Source organism: Coenobita brevimanus, chromosome 97 (assembly GCF_032717465.1).
Source record: "Coenobita brevimanus isolate Jiangsu-jjx chromosome 97, ASM3271746v2, whole genome shotgun sequence".
In the NCBI taxonomy this organism is placed as follows: domain Eukaryota; kingdom Metazoa; phylum Arthropoda; class Malacostraca; order Decapoda; family Coenobitidae; genus Coenobita; species Coenobita brevimanus.
Window position 1 is genome coordinate 17,143,824 of NC_137050.1, and position 19,077 is coordinate 17,162,900.

Consider the following 19,077-nt stretch of genomic DNA (forward strand, 5'->3'; position numbering starts at 1 on the left):
TTCTAATTCTGGCCACCACCAAGTAGTGGTCAGAAAGTCCACTCCCCCAACCTCTATACACTCTTGCATCCTTTACACATCTTCGCATCCTTTCATCCACACACACATAATCAATCATTGCCTTCCTTTCATTCAGTTCACCACCCACCCTTCTCATCACTCGCCATGTATACCTGTGGATCATTTTATGCCTGAAGAGGGTATTGGCTATCACCAACCCCCTCCCAGCACAAATGTCCACTAACGCACTCCCATTCTCATCTATCTCAGCAGGCACACCCCACTCACCAACTATTCCATCCACCTTCACATTCCCAACTTAACCATTCATATCACCAATCAAAAACACTCTCTCATTCCTTCCAAACTTTTCCATGCACACTTCCACATTTGTCCAGAACTCTTCTCTCACTCTTCTAGCACGATCTTGCATTGGCGCATACACACACACAATCGCCCACATTTTATTCCAACTTTCAACTTTACCCACACAATCCTTGACCCAACTGATCCATACTGTCTTATGCTCCTCTTCCATCTTTTACTCACAACTATACATACTCCTTCCTTTGCCCTCTCATTCTCACCTACTCCTGCACATATACCCCATCCATACTCCCATTCTCTCACACTTTCTCCTCTCCATTTTGTTTCAATTATTCCACATACATCCACTTTCGCACCCTCAAGCACCTGGACAATCTCTCTCTCTTTCACCTCATCATTCGCTCCTCTTACATTCCATGTACTCATTACCAAGTCCTTTGTCCAGTCCTGGGTCGTCATCGGTTGGTCAACAAACTGATATTCAAAATTCTTTTGGAAAACTGGTATTTTTGGAAATCTGCAATTTGGATATTCGGGAAAGCATTGTATTCAAGTTTCTGTATTTACTTAGGACTTAAAAGTTTCCTTACCTCCAGCAGCAAATATCTTGTCAACAGAGGTAGAGTATTTGCCTACAGGCGTAGCAATGTTGGATCTTGGATCCTGCTCCAGCTCCAGTTCACTGATGATATAGCGCTCAGGACCCAGGAAGCCCATGGCTAACAACACCAGGTCTGCCTTGTACACCTTGGGAAAAATCAACATTGATATAACCCTCAACTGAATGAATAGTACTGCATACAATGGATTTATGTCTTTCCTGATAAGGTTAAACAATGCTTTGATATCCAACACTACTGATTTCATAGAATGTCATTATTATCCTGACTTTTCAACACCTTTGGTAAAAGAAATCAAAAATGGAAGCACTACTTAAAATTCATTTCTTTTGTCAAAGAAATTAAATGCAAGAGATGCAGAAGCCAGTGAGTTGCCAAATCCCAAATTGAATTAGAAGAGGAGGTGAGCTGGTTCCCAAACCTTCCAATCCTGTAACTTTTATGACATGGATGAAATGCAGTATTCCAAATAAACAATACCCACACACTGATTTTTGTTCACTGAGATTACAAAAACTCTGGTCTGACAACAACAATTATACCTGAAGTGGGTCCAAGCTGGACTGAAACTGTTGTATTTTCACAAACATATATCAGTTATGTGGGATACAATACTGTATATCCACCTGACCAACCATTCCACTGTGAACACATAATAGAGCATATTTTATTATCCCTTAATTTTCACACATACTATGAAAGACGTGTGCCAGTGCAGCACATCATGGCTTAGAAGACTGAATAAGTGAATGGATGTATGACCAGTTTCACTACACCCTACTGACAGCTTTCATATTTTTGTGTCTGCCTTTTCAGTGCTTCTGGATCCTGGCCAACCCAAGTACTATTTGAATGATTAGGTTAGCATGATTCATTCATTCATTGCCAGACGCCATGTATCCGACTCGGGGTGGCCAAGGGCTTAGAGTTAATTGTTTTACAGGGAGGGGCACTAATCCTCCACCAACCCCACTTGACACATAGGGATGCCAACAGCATCTGGTGTTCCCAGGCGGTCATCCATCCAAGTACTAACCAGACCCAACGTTGCTTAACTTTGCTAATCGGACGGGAAGCGGTGTACTCAACGTGGTATGAAAACATTTAAACAAAATCCCTGTCAGTCCTGGCTCCAAACCTGTTATTCACTAATCACGTTAATCCACTAGAGATTCCGATGACACATTTTACAGTCGATTCAAATCCAACCTCAGACATTCCGATGACTCATTTATGTGTCATTTTGGGATACTTTTGTAAAATATTCACCAAAAATCGTGTTTATGCATTATAACAAAGAGACTCCGGCATGATGTCATGGAATGCTTGCTCTGTGCGTGGTGGGCAGTAGTTTTATAGTTTTGCATGGTTTAAACCAAAATTTTTCTTTGCTGTTGAATATTTTTTTATGGCAGGGTCTAAAATTTTTGGTTTTTGCCTAACTTCAATTTGTCATTCTGATTTTTTATTTTCTTTGTTTTCCTTCCCTGAAAATACCATGATAAAGTACAACTGTTCAGCTTCAAAATAACACCACAACCAGCATCCTATCAAAAAAAGTGTACTTACTCTGACCGATCAGAGAAAAAGATCACAGAGCAAAAATGCTCCCGAGACTCATAAAAAATTGTGGATCTTTTTCCTTTTGCTTTACAACACATGAAATGCAGAAATAACCATAATCTATATATCATTGTAAAGGTAATTTATTTTAGTTTTGCATGGTTTAAACCAGATTTATATATCTTCATTATTATTTTTTTTTCCCGAATATTTTTCTACAGCAGGGAATAAAATTTTTTGGTTTTTGCGAAACTCGTCAATTTGCCTTAAGGGGTTGGCAATAGCCAACACCTACTTTCGTCATAAGATGATCCACCGGTATACATGGAGAGTAATGAGGAGGATGGATGGTGAACTTGTTGAACGAAAGGCAATGATAGACTACGTGTGTGTGGATGAGCGAATGAGAAGACAAGTGTTGGATGCAAGGGTGTGGAGAGGGTGGGGGAATGGAGTCTCGGACCATCACTTGGTGAGGGCCAAGGTAGAGCTGCAAAGAAAGTGGTTGAGGAGACGAAGGGGAAGACAGGAGGAAGCAGCTCCTGTGAGAAGAGTGGAGAAATTGCAAGATAGTGAGAAAAGGACAGAGTATAAGAGCATAGTGGAAGAAAGATTGGGAAGGTATGAGCTAGAGCAGATGGAAAGGGTGGAAGACGTATGTAAGATATTCACGGAAGAGATAAGCGCAGAGTGTGAGGTGGTTTGTGGAGTGAGGAGGAGATGCAAGGGTGTGGAATGATGAGGTGAAATGAGCTGTGGAACAAAAGAAGAAGGCATATGGTGAATGGTTGGTGAGTAGAGGTAGGGGAGAAGATGAGAGAGAGAAGAGAGAGGTATATGTGGAGAAGGGAGGTTAAGAGACTGGTGAAGGAGAGTAAGAAGAAAGTGGATGAAGAGTTTGGGAGGAATCTGAGTGTGAAATGGAGGGAGAGTAAGAAATTGTTTTGGAAGGAGGTAAAGAAAGTAAGGCAGTGTGAAAGGGGAAATAGTAGGGGAGTGAAAGATAGGAATAATAGATTGTTGGTGGAGAAGAGAGAGAAATTGAGGAGATGGAAGGAGCACTTTGAGGATTTGTTGAATGTAGAGAGTGAGAGCAGTGTGAGTATAAGTGGTTGGGGAATGGCTGGGAGAAGAAGAGATGAGAGGAGGGAGGAAGAGATCAGGAGGGCGGAAGTAGTGGAAGCGATGAAGAAGATTAAGCTGGGAAAAGCCCCAGGAATTGATGGAGTGTGTGGTGAAATGCTTAGGTATGGGGGTGAGATTGTTGTGGAGTGGATATGGAAGTTGTGTAGATTGGCTTGGGAAGAGGGAAGGGTTCCAGAGGACTGGAAATCAGGTATAATTGTTCCTCTGTACAAAGGAAAAGGGGAGAGAGAAGTATGTGGTAACCATAGGGGTATTTGCCTTCTTAGTGTGACTGGTAAAATATATGGTAGAATACTCATTGATAGGGTTAGGCATATGACAGAGGAGCTAGTTGGAGAAGAACAAGGGGGATTTAGGAAGGGAAAAGGGTGTGTAGATCAGATATTTGTTCTAAGATGTTTAGTGGAGAAGTATCTAGAGAAGGGAAGGAAAGTGTATGCTGCCTTCATGGACTTGGAGAAAGCTTATGACAGAATAGATAGGCAAAGTATGTGGAAGGTATTAAGAATATATGGAGTGGAGGGGAAATTGTTGAGTGCTGTGAAGAGTATGTACGAGGGAGCTAGGGCTACAGTGCGAGTGGATGGTGAGCTGAGTGAGTTATTTGATCTCAATGTGGGACTGAAACAGGGGTGTGTGATGTCTCCATGGCTGTTTAATATATAAATGGACGGGGTTGTAAAGGAGGTGCAAGGTAGGGCAGTGGATGTGGGGGTGGCCCTAATGAATGAGGGTGAGATTTGGAAGCTTCCGGTGTTGCTGTTTGCTGATGATACAGTATTGTTGAGTGAAGATGAATGGGAGTTGCAAGGTTTGGTGAATGAATTTGGGACAGTGTGTAGGAGGAGGAAGCTGAAAGTTAATGTAAACAAAAGTAAAGTTATGGTGTTTGAGAGGAATGAAGTCACAGAGTGTGCAGTGAGGTTGGATGGTGAGGATATGGAGAATGTGAGTGCATTCAAGTACTTGGGTAGTGTGATGAGTAAGGATGGAACTTTGGGGGATGAAGTACGTGAAAGGGTACAGCAGGGAAGAAAGGTTGTTGGTACACTGAAAGCAGTGATGAGAAATAGGGAGGTGAGTATGGAAGTTAAGAAGTCACTGCATGATGGTATTGTGATCCCTACCCTGACGTATGGAAGCGAGGCGTGGACCTTGCAAGAGGGGAACAAGTCAAGAGTGAGAGCAGTGGAAATGAGTTACTTGAGAGGAGCATGTGGAGTGACGTGGAGGGACAGGTTGACGAATGAAGAAGTGAAGGAACGTTGTGGGGTAGATGTGGATGTGGTTGAAAAGATTAGGAGAAATACACTGAGGTGGTTTGGACATGTGGAGAGAATGGAGAATGAAAGACTGACTAAGAGGGTGTATGTAGGTGAGGTGGAGGGAGGGAGAGGGAGGGGTAGACCGAGGATGAGGTGGAGGGATGGAGTTGAGAGGTATATGAGGGAGGGGGGGGTGAGTTGGGGGGAGGGGAGTCAAATGGTGGGTGACAGAGTGACTTGGAGGCGTTTTGTCTGTGGCCACCCTTTGCGGGATTAGGGCGTCGGGCTATAGATAGATAGATAGATAGTTTTCCTTTTTTGAACAAACTACGATAAAGTACAACTATTCAGCTTCAAAATAACACCACAATCAGCATCGTATCATAAAAAGTGTACTGACACTGACAGATCAAAGAAAAAGATCATGAAGTGACTATGCGGCTGAGACTCATAAAAAATTGTGCATCTTTTTCCTTTTGCTTTACTGTGGAATAAAATGCTTAAATAACCATAATCTATGTAAAGGTAATTTCTTGTAGTTTTGCATGGTTTAAACCAGATTTATACATCTTTGTTTATTATTATTTTTTATTTTTTGTTGAATATTTTGGCACAGCAAGGTATAAAACTTTTGGTTTTCGCTTAACCCCTAAAGTACACAATTCGCTCAGCATGTCTGTCCCTCCAGCCGCAAAACAGGGTCAATTTTTCGACTTTCACCAGGGTAAAAATTTTTCTTCCACATTTCAAGAGACTGAATTTACACACCTGAAAATGTATGTTTCAGCCAGATTAACCCAATAGTTATTGCACAATCAACCATGAAAGATACAATGAAGTTACCAATCCCCCATGGGCGAAAATAGAAAGTGTACAGAAAATGCATTATTTACGGTAAATAATTATATACACATAACTAATGTCAATGTGAAGTGTTCCCTAGGCATGAAGTATCAGTGTGGCATACGCCCATAGCAACAAAACAAGCCAGGCGAAAAGTGGAGGTGGAGTGTGTCTGGCTGGAGGGGGGAGGAGGAAGGAGGGATAAGGGAGGAGGGAGAGGGAAGAAGGGTTGCTATGCACACACACACCGCTGTAGGGGGTATGTTGGCACCTGGTGGTGTACTGGGTAATTATTGCGATCCAGTCGGATTGAGCCGGTGAAGGTTTATATCCAAGGGGTGGTTGGGGTTGATTGCTCATTTAATGCCACTCAGGGATGAGTGAGGCCGGTCACTCTCATCTTAAATCTCGAGACCAACTGCCTAGCCCCAGGCTCCTATGCTCCTCTTGGGGCAATGTTGGATTGGATGATGATGATGATGATGATGATGATATATATATATATATATATATATATATATATATATATATATATATATATATATATATATATATATATATATATATATATATATATATATATATATATATATACACATATATTTTGTAAGGTAATGGTGGGTGGTTCTTTGAGTCATCCATTTGAAGTTAAGTCAGGAATGATTCAAGGAGGAGTTCTTTCGCCACTGCTGTTTGTTTTGGTTATGGATTATGTTTTGAGAAAGGTTGTAAGGAGAACAGGCGCAGGAATTAACTGGAATGAAAATAATAGGGTGATGGATTTGAACTATGCTGATGATATTGTACTGATTTGTGGAAGTATTTACGAGATGCAGAGGGTACTTGATTGTCTGGTGGAGGAAGGAGAAAAAGTTGGATTGGTAATAAATTGTGGAAAGACTGAAATTATCAATATGAACGTGGAGAACCAAATTGATTGTGTAATTGGAAATATAGTGATGAATGTAGAAAATTTTAAATATCTGGGAACGATTGTATCATCTAATGGATCATTAAACAATGAAATTGAGAAGAGGATTAGACAGGCTTGGCAAGCTGTTGGAATGTTGAAATCTGTTTGGAATAATAATATGCTTTCGGTGCATACTAAAGTAAAAATTTACAAGTCCATGGTTAGACCAGTTTTAATTTATGGGCATGAGTCATGGTACAGTACAGTTGCAACAGATCAGAAAGTATTAGGAATTGAGAATAAAATACTGAGAAGGATTCTTGGGGTAAAGTGGCAAGACAGAGTTACAAATGAAAGAGTAAGGGATATTACAAGAGTGGAACCAGTTGATGAATATGTGAGACTGTCTCGCTGCAAATGGATGGGGCACATATATAGAAAAGAAGGCAGTTTAATACAGGATGTGCCAGAGTGGACTGCTAGAGGAAGAAGAGGAAGAGGTAGGCCAAGGGAAACCTGGTTGAGGACAATGAAAAGAGAAGCAGGAGAGGAGTGTTGGTGGGACCTGAAGGAGAAGGCAAGAGACAAATATTGGTGGAGAGAGTTCATCGAGGCCCTATGCATCCCGTGGGGTGCCACAGGAAATGACCGATTAATTGATATTATATATTGTGGTTGGTGGGCATGCTCACCATCCACTCACTAAGTGTAGTTCTGCTCTCGGGTGTCTGCCCTTTCCTCTCCTCCCTCCTTTCCTTCCTTCCTCTTCTCTCTTTCCTTACTTCATTCTTTCTTCGTCCTTCTGCCCATGGGTGACTTTACACTACCTCTTTTGTCTTTCTTTCCTTCATTCTTTCCTGTCCCTTCTGCCTGTGGTGATTCTACACTGAGTGACAACCCAAATGGTTTCCTGTACATCAGGACACCATTTACAACACTGGGTGGTAACCATACAACCAAATTATGGCGCCTGGTGGTTTAGTGGGTAATTGTGACGCTTCTATCGGACTGAGCCGGTGAAGGTTTATATCCAAGGGATGGTTGGGTTTTTGCTCACATAATAACTCTCAGGGATGAGTGAGGCTGGTCACTCTCATCTTAAATGTCAGGACCAACATGCCTACCCTCGGGCACCTATGCTTCTCATGGGGCAGTGCAGGATTGGATGATAGATGGATGGATATATCTAAACCATAGATATATATACAGTATATATATATATATAAATATATATATATATATATATATATATATATATACACACGTCCCTTTCCGTACCACGACATCAGTTTCATTTTATTCTGGATCCCATTAGAGGATTTTATTAAGTTTAAGATGATAGTTTTCATAATCAAGGTGTTAAACATCATCTCTAGTTACTCAGCCACTACAGTTATATCTTTAATTAGTCTAACCAACAATAGGTGATTTTATGACGCTTGGAAATTGTCCGTAGTAATGAATGGGATATATATATATATATATATATATATATATATATATATATATATATATGTCACAGAATTGAAAGTAAGTAATGAATCAGCATCAAATGAAATAAAACAGCTCAAGAGGGAGAATAAGACGTTGGAAGAAGAAAGAGACAAGATGAAAAGCAAACTAGATGAGTATGAATCCAAATCAAGAATACAGGACGAGCACATTAAAGAAATCAAGGAGCAACATAAGGGGTGGAAGAGTATTCAGGAAGAGGGAAACGTAAATTTGAAAAAGATTATAGAACAACAAAGCAAGGAAAAGGTGGAGAGGGAAGTGGTTAGAGTGCTGAGCAGTAGAGAATCTTTAGTTAGGGATGCAGCAGATAAGAAAACATGTGTAATAATTTCAGGAGTTAAAGAAAAACCTATGACAATACGATCAGAAAGAGAAAGAGAAGAACTGAGCAAGGTTAAAGAAATAATATCAGTACTCATGGAGAAAACCAACGAAGCTCAAGAAGAGATTGAAGAGGTGTTTAGGTTAGGAAAGTACGAGGAAGGAGAGGCAAGGCCATTGAAGGTTAAGTTTAAGTCTCGGGCAACGGTAAATGAAATTATCAGTAGAACAGGGAAATTATCAGACAAGGAAGGGTTCAAAAATATTTGGATAAGGAGAGATGCAAATGAGGAAGAAAGAGCTAAAATAAAGGAATTAGTAAAGGAAGCAAAGGTAAAAAACGAAGAGAGAACAGAGGAAGAGAAGACAATGTTTTATTGGAGAGTCATGGATCAGAAATTAAGGAAGTGGTACTGGCAGAGAGAAAGAGAAAAGAGGGTATAAAACACATCAAAAATAATTGGAAGGTGGCATATACTAATGCTGATGGTTTAATATCGGCAAGGCTAGAAATCAATTATTTTTTTAGGGTACATGAACCTGATGTTATGTGCTTTGTAGAGACCAAATTAAGAGAAGATATTGATGTTCATATGGGAGATGGTAAATACAAACTGTGGAGAAGAGACAGAAAAGAAAAAACAGGAGGACTGGTGATAATAGCAGTGAAGAACAACATAAATGTAGATACCGTGGAAATGGGAGAAGGCAGGGCTGAAGTGATAAATATGAAATTAGAAAATAGAGAGAACAGCAAGAGAGATATGGCAGTAGTGTATTTTCCCCCTAAGACAAAAGCATGGAGTGATGATGAATACCAGGAAATGTCAGACATGGCTGGCTATTTACAGAAAATGACTGAGAAAAGTAACAATATAATTTTAATGACTGACTTCAATTGTAAAGAGGTGAACTGGGAGGAATGGGACTCAGGAGGCAGTGAAGATTCGTGGGGCACTACATTATTAAATATAACAACGAACAATGTGATGACGCAATGGGTCAAAGAAGAGACACGGTTCCGAGGTGAGGACACAGCAGCAAGACTAGACTTACTGTTTACCAAAGAACCCGATGTAATAGAATCCTTAGAATATCTGTGTCCTGTTGGAAAAAGTGATCATGTGGTCATTGAGTTCCAGATGCTAACAGGGAACGTGGAGCCAAGAAACGAGCTTTATAGGCAGGGAAGATACAACTTTGGGAAAGCAAACTTTACAGGCTTGGGAAAATTTTTTGAAAATAGAGATTGAAGAAAATTCAGCGAAACAAGAGAGATACAGAAGAAGTGAGATATTTTTCAAAGTTTCTATTATTCAGGAGTGGAAATATTTGTGCCAAGAGTAAGGAGGAAAGAAAACAGAAAAAAGGAGTGGTTTAATAGAAGGTGTATGATAGCAAAAAAAAGAGAGAGACACGGCATGGAACAACTGGAGAAAGAGAGGTAACACAGAACAAAGGAAGTACTGTAAATAAGAGAACTAGAAACAATTGCACAAGAATACGTAGAGAGGAAGAAAGGAATTTTGAAAAAGGTATAATAGACAAATGTAAGGATGAACCCAAACTGTTTTACAGATCTGTCAATGGCAGACTGAAGAAAAAGGAAGGAATCACCAAACTGAAAGTAGAAGGAAAGGTCTATAAAGATGTGGCAATGCAAGCAGAAATAATGAACAAACGTTTCCAGTTAGTTTTCACTAATGAAAGTGAGTTTGTGGAAGGGGAGGGAGTGACTAGAAATATAGTGATAAAAGATATAAAAGTGGAAGTACAGGAAGTGTATAAATTACTGGAAACTCAAGATGTAAGGAAAGCCCAAGGACCAGATGGAATCTCTCTCTCTCTCTTTTTTTTTTTTTTTTTTTTTTTTTTAAATAATGCGAGGAAGAAGGAACCAAAGGCTATGAGCCCGCAATAACAGTTCCCTCCAAGAATAAAACAAAATACAAGAGAGAGCCAAATTCAAGATCCATTCATTTCGAGATGCCTGGACACACTGCGTTTGAAAGACTGGAGATCATAGGCAGCAGGAAATACAGACAGAGGGAGACAGTTCCAAAGTTGACCTGTTGCATAAATGAAGGACTGAGAGTAACGGTTAACTATTGCATTAGAGAGCTGGACAGAAAAGGGATGAGAGTTTGCTGCTAGACAGGTGCTACGCCCCTGTCGTAGAGGTGGACGAATGCATGCAGACAGTTCAGAGGAGCAGTGACCATTAAAGTAGCGGTAGAAAAGAGATAAAGATGCAACAGTGCGGTGAAGAGACAGAGGTTGAAGGGAGTCAGTAAGAGGAGGAGAGTTAATGAGACAAAAAGCCCTTGACTCCACCCTATTGAGAAGAGCTGTATGTGGGGAGCCTCCCCACACATGAGAGTTGTACTCCACACAGGGGCAGATAAAACCCCTGTATAGAGTCAACAATTGTGCAGGGGTAAAGAAAGAATGGAGTCGGCTTAGCACACCCAATCTCTTGGAAGCAGATTTTACAAGAGATGTAATATGATCTTTCCAAGATAAGTCCCGAGTAAATGAAACCCCAAGCATGTTCAAGGATGATGCAGGATTAAGCTGAATATTATTAAACATTAGTGGGTATACCTGTGGAAGATTTTGACGGGTTGATAGGTGTAAGAACTGAGTCTTAGATGCATTAAAAACAACCAGATTATTTTTACCCCAGTCAGAGATATGAGCCAAGTCAGACATTAAGTGTGCCATAGCCTCATCCCGTGTTTGTTCAAGTAACTGCTGAGATGGATGTTGCCGGAACCCAATGGAAAGGTGAGGGGTGAAGTCATCAGCGTATGAGTGGATAGGGTTAGATGTACAGTACAGCTCAGAAGGCCATTGATGAATAAATGGATGAGAGTTGGTGATAGGACAGAGCCCTGAGGAACACCACTGTTGATAGATCTAGGAGAAGAACAATGGCCGTCTATAACAGTGACTATAGAACGACCAGAAAGGAAGCTAGCGATGAAGGCACAGATAGAAGGATAGAAACCGTAAGAGGGCAGTTTGGAAATTAAAGATTTATGCCAGACTCGATTGAAAGCCTTTGAGATGTCAAGTGCAATGGCAAAGCTTTCGCCAAAGTCCCGAAAGGAGGATGACCAGGAGTCTGAAAGGTAGGTGAGAAGATCGCCAGTGGAGCGTCCCTGACGGCACCTGTACTGACGATCAGAAAGAAGGTTGTGATAGGAAAGATGCCTTAAAATTTTTGTACTCAGAATTGACTCGAAAACTTTTGAGATACAGGACGTTAAAGCAATTGGACGATAGTTGGAGGGTTGGGTGTGGTCACCCTTCTTTGGGACTGGATGAAAGAGACCAAACTTCAAGCAAGAAGGAAAGGTACAAGTTGAAAGACAAAGGCGAAAGAGTTTGCCTAGGCAGGGTGTAAGCACTGAAGCACAGTTCCTGAGAACAACAGGAGGGACTCCATCAGGCCCATAAGGCCAGTGATGGCAGAAAATACATCAGCTGAAGAAATTTTAATGTCAGCCATGTGGAAGTCAGAGACGGGAAGTGATGGAGGAACAGCACTGGAATTGTCTAAGGTGGAATTGGAGGAGAAAGTCTGTGCAAAGAGATCTGCTTTATCAGTAGAAGAAATAGCTACAGAACCATCAGAGTAGAAAAGAGGAGGGTAAGATGATGAGGTAAAGTTGTTAGAAAGGTTTTTGGAAAGGTGCCAGAAGGAGCGGCAAAAATTCGAGTTGGAGAGTTGAGAGCATTTAGTACGGATGAAATTATTTTTAGCAGAGCGAAGAACAGATTTAGCACGATTCTGGGCAGAAACGTAAAGATGATGTGATTCAGGGGTGGGTTGGCTCCGGTACCTTTTGTAGGCCCTCTCCTTGTTGCGGACAGCATTAGAACAAACGTGATTAAACCAAGGCTTTCTTGCGTTAGTCAAAGGACATGAGGAAGGAATGTATGCTTCAATGCCCGAGAGAATAACGTCCATAATGTGCAAGGCACACTCCCAATCCGTGGCTCCAAAATGCCACAGGCAACGTTTCCCTGGAGGGTCCACAGGCCTTACCGGAGTGATAGGACAGGTTAAGGTGATAAGGTTGTGATCGGAGGAGCCCAACGGAGAGAAAAGATTAACAGTGTAACCAGAAGGATTAGTTGTAAGGAAGAGGTCAAGTATGTTGGAGCTCTCTCCAAGGAGGTCTGGGATACGGGTAGGGTGCTGTACAAGCTGCTCTAGGTCATTAAGGATAGAAAAGATGTAGGCTAGTTCACCAGGTGGATCAGTGAAAGGAGAGGAGAGCCAAAGGTGGTGGTGAACATTGAAATCTCCTAGAATGGAGATTTCAGAGAAAGGGGAAATGGATAGAATGTGTTCCATCGTAGAAGTAAGATAGTCAAAGAATTTTTGATAGTCAGTAGAATTAGGGGGTAAGTAAACAGCACAGATATATTTAGTCAGAGAATGACAGGAAAGACGAAGCCAGAGTGTTGAGAATTCAGAAGAATCAAGTTCAGGAACACGAGAGCAAGATAAGTCATTGTGTATATATACACAACAGCCACCTTTGGCTTTGAAATGACTATAGAGAAAGTAAGAGGATACAGAAAAGGGTTTGCTGTCAGTTATGAAATTTAATGCAAAAGAAATGCAAAATATTGGAAATGGGTAAGAGTACCAAGAGGCCATGACTGAATTATTTGATGGGTAATGAACCAATCACAAAAGAGGGAAAAGAGAAAGATTTGGGAGTGCTGGTCCAGGACAGTTTGTCACCTGAAAAACACATTAATGAGGCAGATAGAGAGACGTATAAACTCCTGATTAATATAAGAGTAGCTTTTCATTATACGGATGAGAATATGATGAAAATATTGATAGTGGCCATGATTTGCCCCAGGTTAGAATATGCAGCAGTAGTGTGGTTCCCACACAAAAAGAAAGATATAAAGTGAGAATACAAAGAATGGCAACCAAGATGGTCCCTAGTCTGGCAGATCTGTCGTATAGAGAGAGGTTGGAAATGATGGATTTGCCTTCCTTAGAAGAAAGGAGAAAGAGAGTAGACATGATTGTAGTGTTGAGGACCATGATGGGAGTAGATAAAATTGACAAAGAAGATCTGTTTTTATGAGACAAGAGAGTAACAAGAGAACACGGAATGAAACTGAAGAAACCAAGCTGCTTGAAGGCTATCAAGAAATACCTGCATAGTTTTCCTTACAGATGTATAGACCTGTGGAAGAGCCTGGACAAAGAGATTGTCAAGTCTAAAAACTTAAACGAGTTTAGAGCTAAATTTGACTTATTGAGAAACAGAGACGGGACCCCATAAGCGTAGCTCATTTCTTGTATATCACAATTAGGTAAATACAATTAGGTAAATACACCGTACATCTTCTCGTGGTGGAGGTTAGCTTGCCTCTTGAACCAGTCAAACTGCCCATGGCTCACCTTAAATGTCTTGCTATCATCAAGATCCTGCCTGACCCTTATTTCATCCCATAGTGAGAGAGCCTTAATGCATACAACTGCCTGGCTCATGGGTACCTTACACTGGTTCTGATCCTCCACCCACATGCGCAGCATCCGCTCCAGCTCCTCCATCTCAGGTTCTCGCTGGCGGATGATACGAGAGGCGGATAAGGTTGCAACCTCCCCAGCAGCAGCCTTAATGGCCTCCTCCTTCTTGATGATGGTGGAGACAGTGGACTGGGCCAGGTGGAGAGCCAATGCGATAGCATACGCACTTTTGCCTTTGTCATGACGGATGGGAATTTCTAATTTCACCTCTAGTGACACAGTCTTACGCACATATTTCGCAGGAACATCGCCAGCACCACCACTAGCAGGCCGTTTACCACCACAACTAGGGCCTCCACTAGCACCACCACTAGCCCTACCACGTGCTGCACCCTTACCAGCCATTATCACAATTATTTAGGCCAAAAATCACACAATATCGCACTCCACACACACGTAGCATCACAGCTCTACTCACGGCACTGCTCAAACAGTTATGATGCATTACGATAGCAGCTTGTGTAACGATGGCGGTGCAACATGATGCATGGTATGCGAGCGTGAGTTCCTCTCTCTGAGATGGCCGGTGTGAGAAGAATGATATGGGTGTGCATGGGGTGATTGATGGCTGTGGGGCCTGCGTGAGCATTTCTGCGCATCGTGGGAGGTGGGTAGGCTCAGCTGGCCGTGGGAACATGTGCGATTCAAAATTTCGGCCTGTTGCCTGTGGACACAATGTCCGAAGGCCCATTGTTAAACCGGGGCTCTGCCATCCAGTAATGGGGTGTGGTGGTATTTGTACCCCCATTGCTAGGCTGGGGTATCGTATATCGGGGTATTACTGTATTGCAGTGAGACAACATCACACCTTTTTTTTTTTTTTTTTTTTTTTACCAAAAAACATTGTCAATGGTGGTGAAAAGGTGTGAAATAACTTGATATGTGTATTTTGAAGTTTTTCAGTACGTAATATGCAAGGTTTGAATATTAAATATATATATACTGTATATATATATATATGTATATATGCAGTCGGTGCAGTGGAAGTCTGGACCCTCTAATTTGCACCATATATTTGGTAGGGTCCAAGAAATATTGTAGGAAAATTCCTGTAGTTGGTGGATTTTTTTCTGGTGGTTTCTAGCGACTTTACAGGCTTACCACCATGTGCTGTGAGTTTATGAGCTCAGTGCCATCCTGACTGTGGATGGGAAAGCACGTCAGATTTTCTTGTCTTGCCTGGCCTTTGTTAATTTCAAAGCTTTCGTTTTCACACCCTCCTCTGCCTTAGTGAATCATTGGAGATGGGTCCCAAGACACTAACTGATGTAGAAAAAGCCTGAATTTTAACTATGAGAGAGGAAAATGTAAATATTTAGGAGAGGCTTCAGTGCAGCAGTACAGCTGGGGATCTTCAAGTCTTTCTGAAGTTGATGCTGTATGGTTCTTTCAGACACATCTTTCAGTAATTCTGGGTACATATCTTTCAGTTGTCTAGCAGTCAAATGTGGGTTTCTTATCACAGCTTGCTTCAGTAACCTGTCTGTAGTTGGTGATGTCTTCCTTTTAGGTCCTAGCCTGTCTTTATGTTGGGGAATTGTGTTTTTTAGCAGGTGGTGGGCAGCAGCAAGGAGTGACATAACGGTAGATTTTCCTCACCCAGTTCGAATACAAATATCCTTTATTTTTACATTTTCCTCTCTCATAGTTAAAATTTGGGCTTTTTCTACATCAGTTAGTGGCTTGGGACCCATCTCCAATGATTCACTAAGGCAGAGGAGGGTGTGAAAACGAGAGCTTTGAAATTAACAAAGGCCAGGCAGGACAAGAAAATCTGACGTGCTTTCCCATCCAAAGTCAGGCAGCCACTGAGCTCATAAACTCACAGCACGTGCTGGTAAGCCTGTAAAGTTGCTAGAAACCACCAGAAAAAAATCCACCAACTACAGGAATTTTCCTACAATATTTCTTGGACCCTACCAAATATATGGTGCGAATTAGAGGGTCCAGACTTCCATTGCGCTGACTGTATATATAAATATATATATATATATATATATATATATATATTGTGAATTTCTTTTGAATTTTTCAGTGTTTATTGTGTTTTTGGTAGTACTGACTTATTTTTGTAGTCTGGGTGGTGAAGTTAGTTGGAAAAGGGAGGTGAGAGTTTCTGTTTTCAGACCTAAATGAGGTAAACATCCCTTGAAGGTATAGGCTGACAGCGAGGGTTGAACTGCAAGATGACCTGCCATTCACACCTCCAGTAGGCTGATTAGCAGGAAGGGAAGGGAGGCCTTTCCACCCACAAAAGCATCACATGAACACAAAAAACTTTCCTGTTATGCTTATAAAAGGCAAAGAATATTTAAAATGATTCAAAACAGTACAACAAACCTTAGCAAATAGGTGAAGTTACCAAACAAAAATTATTTTTTCTGACTCTACACTGAGTGACAAGCCAAATGGTTTCCTGTACACCAGGACTATGCTGGGTGGTAACCATATAACCAAATTTTGGCGCCTGGTAGTTTAGTGGGTAATTATTTTGCTCCAATTGGATTGAGCCGGTGAAGGTTTATATCTATGGGGTGGTTGGGGTTTATTGCTCACGTAATGCCACTCAGGGATGAGTGAGGTTGGTCACTCTCATCTTAAATGTCAGGACCAACTGCCTAGCCCCGGGCTCCTACACTCCTCATGGGGCAATGTAGGATTGGATGATGATGATGATGATGATGATGACTTTCATGTCTTTTTGTTTATGCCTATGTTTATTTATAATCGTAAACAGGGTGGTTCTGTTTGTTTCGCAAGGGAGGAGAAAGATTGTATTTTCTGTCTGAGTCAAGATAATTGGTGTAACTATGTGTGTTTAGGCATGGCCACAAGCGAAAAAACTGTACATCCACTTGTCACGGCAGCTGGTGGTGAGCTGACAAATGAGGTGTGAGACCCTGAAGTGAAGGTCAGTCTCACGTCCCAGATGTTTGTTCACTTCCCAAAAGTTTTTCTTAGTTTTCTACAAGTCACACTGCATCGAATGATCCAAACCAGTACAACAAACCTGAGCAAATGGGTAAAATGATACCAAGACAAAAAAGTATTTTTCTCTTATTATCAAGTGTTTTTTGTTTATGCCTGTATTTATTCATAATCGTAAACAGGGTGGTTGTGTGTGTTTTGGACGGGAGGACAAATATGATATTTTCTGTCTGGGTTGAGATACTGGATGTAGCTGTGATTGTTTAGGCATGACCATGAAAGAAAAAATTGAAAATCCACTTATCACAGCAGCAGGCTCTGAACTGCTAGATGGGGTGTATGCGAGTGTAGTGTGGGTCAGTCTCAAGACGTTCAGTTCACTTTCCAAAAATTTCGTCATTTTTTAAAAGCCGTGCTTGAATGATGCTGGCGGCCATGCTACGGTAAAGATTTTTGACGCCGGCAGTCATGGAGGGGTTAAAAAAGAAAAGAAAAAATAACTGACCTTCTCTGTTCCCTCAACCTCATCCATCTTCCAACGTCCTGTCGCATCCTTAGTCCACTCCACCTTAACTGTTCGAACACCTGCCACCTTCCCATTGTCATCATCCAAGAACTCCTGCAAACAGCAGCGTAAGTATGTAAAGTAATATACAGTATAACAACTTCTTTACTACCTAACTTCTTTATTACATGCAAATTTTCTTAACTTTCATGCACTTATTCTTCTATTAGCATTAACAGACAGCTTTACAATAAAGGATTGCTTCCATAATGTAATATGTGCTGCTGGAGGCAATCACCCTCCTTGGGGGTAAAGGTAATTATCAGCTCCTGGAGTTAATTACTCACAGGGGGCAACTATTGCCAAATGGATAAATACTCCTGAAAGTTGAGGGGGCCATTAACCCCTCAAATAATGAAGGTGATTATGCTCCCAACCTTATGTCCTGCCTGGGGGTAATTATCCATCTTACCCTCAAAGGGTAATTTGCCCCCAACCCCCATACAAGCACTGCTTGTTACATTATGGAAGCAACATCCATATTGTCTGGAACAGTCAAACCTCCTTAATAGCTGTTTTCATCACAACATTGTTTTCTTGATCGATGTCATTTGAAAAAATGCATTACCTCTAACATCGCAGGTAAAATCACATTTATTGTGGTTATGCTATGAGAAAAACTAAGGAAAAACAAAGACAGCCACAAAAGTACTACACTCCTTTCAGTGAAAATGCTAAAATGGGGGGAGGGGGGGGAATCAACTGTAAATACTGTAAATAACATTTATTGGTGATCGTAGCACCATAAAAACACAACTGAAGTACTTTATTGTTTTTGTTTTTAGCATAATATACCATCCACTCACTCAATGTAGTGCTACTCTTAGGTGCCTGCCCTGTCATCTCCTCCATCCTTCTTTCCTTCCATCATCTGTCTTTCTTTACTTCATTCTTTCCTCGTCTTTCTGCCTACGGGTGACTTTACACTCCCTCTTCTGTCTTTCATTCCTTCATTCTTTCCTCTTCCTTCTGCCTGTGGGTGACTCTACATTGAGTGACATGCCAAATGGTTTCCTGTACACAAGGAAACCATTTACTATGCTGGGTGGTAACCATATAACCAAATTTTGGCGCCTGGTGGTTTAGTGGGTAATTATTGTGCTCCAATCGGATTGAGCCGGTGAAGGTTTATATCCAAGGGGTGGTTGGGCTTTATTGCTCACGTAATGCCACTCAGGGATGAGTGAGGTTGGTCACTCTCATCTTTAATGTCAGGACCAACTGCCTAGCCCCGGGCTCCTACGCTCCTCATGGGGCAACGTAGGATTGGATGATGGATGGATGGATAAATGTCTTAATGCATTAACTCCCAAATCGCTGCTAGTACAACATTCTGACCTGACAAGCGAGTGAAATGTGAAGTTACGGGAAGCCAGTGGGGTAAGTCACTGGATAGCTAGGTATCATAATAATTCTTTAAGCACTCCACACTCACTCACTGTATAAATTGCCTCAGTAGACACCAGTGAGGGAAATAAGCTTTTGATTTGACTAAGTAGTAA

At 41.3% G+C, this 19,077-nt stretch overlaps 1 protein-coding gene and 1 pseudogene across 1 annotated transcript in view; both read right to left on the reverse strand.

Annotated features, from left to right (window-relative positions):
- The window catches only part of LOC145413616 (uncharacterized), a 569,601-nt gene that overhangs the window by 15,850 nt on the left and 534,674 nt on the right, over nt 1-19,077 (reverse strand). The window contains exons 37-38 of the mRNA XM_080283270.1: nt 17,516-17,629; nt 918-1,074 (exon numbers count right to left, since the gene is read on the reverse strand). Coding sequence (XP_080139396.1) covers nt 918-1,074; nt 17,516-17,629 — 271 coding nt within the window. The remainder of the gene's footprint in view (nt 1-917; nt 1,075-17,515; nt 17,630-19,077) is intronic.
- On the reverse strand, nt 1,938-2,053 carry LOC145413883 (5S ribosomal RNA; annotated as a pseudogene).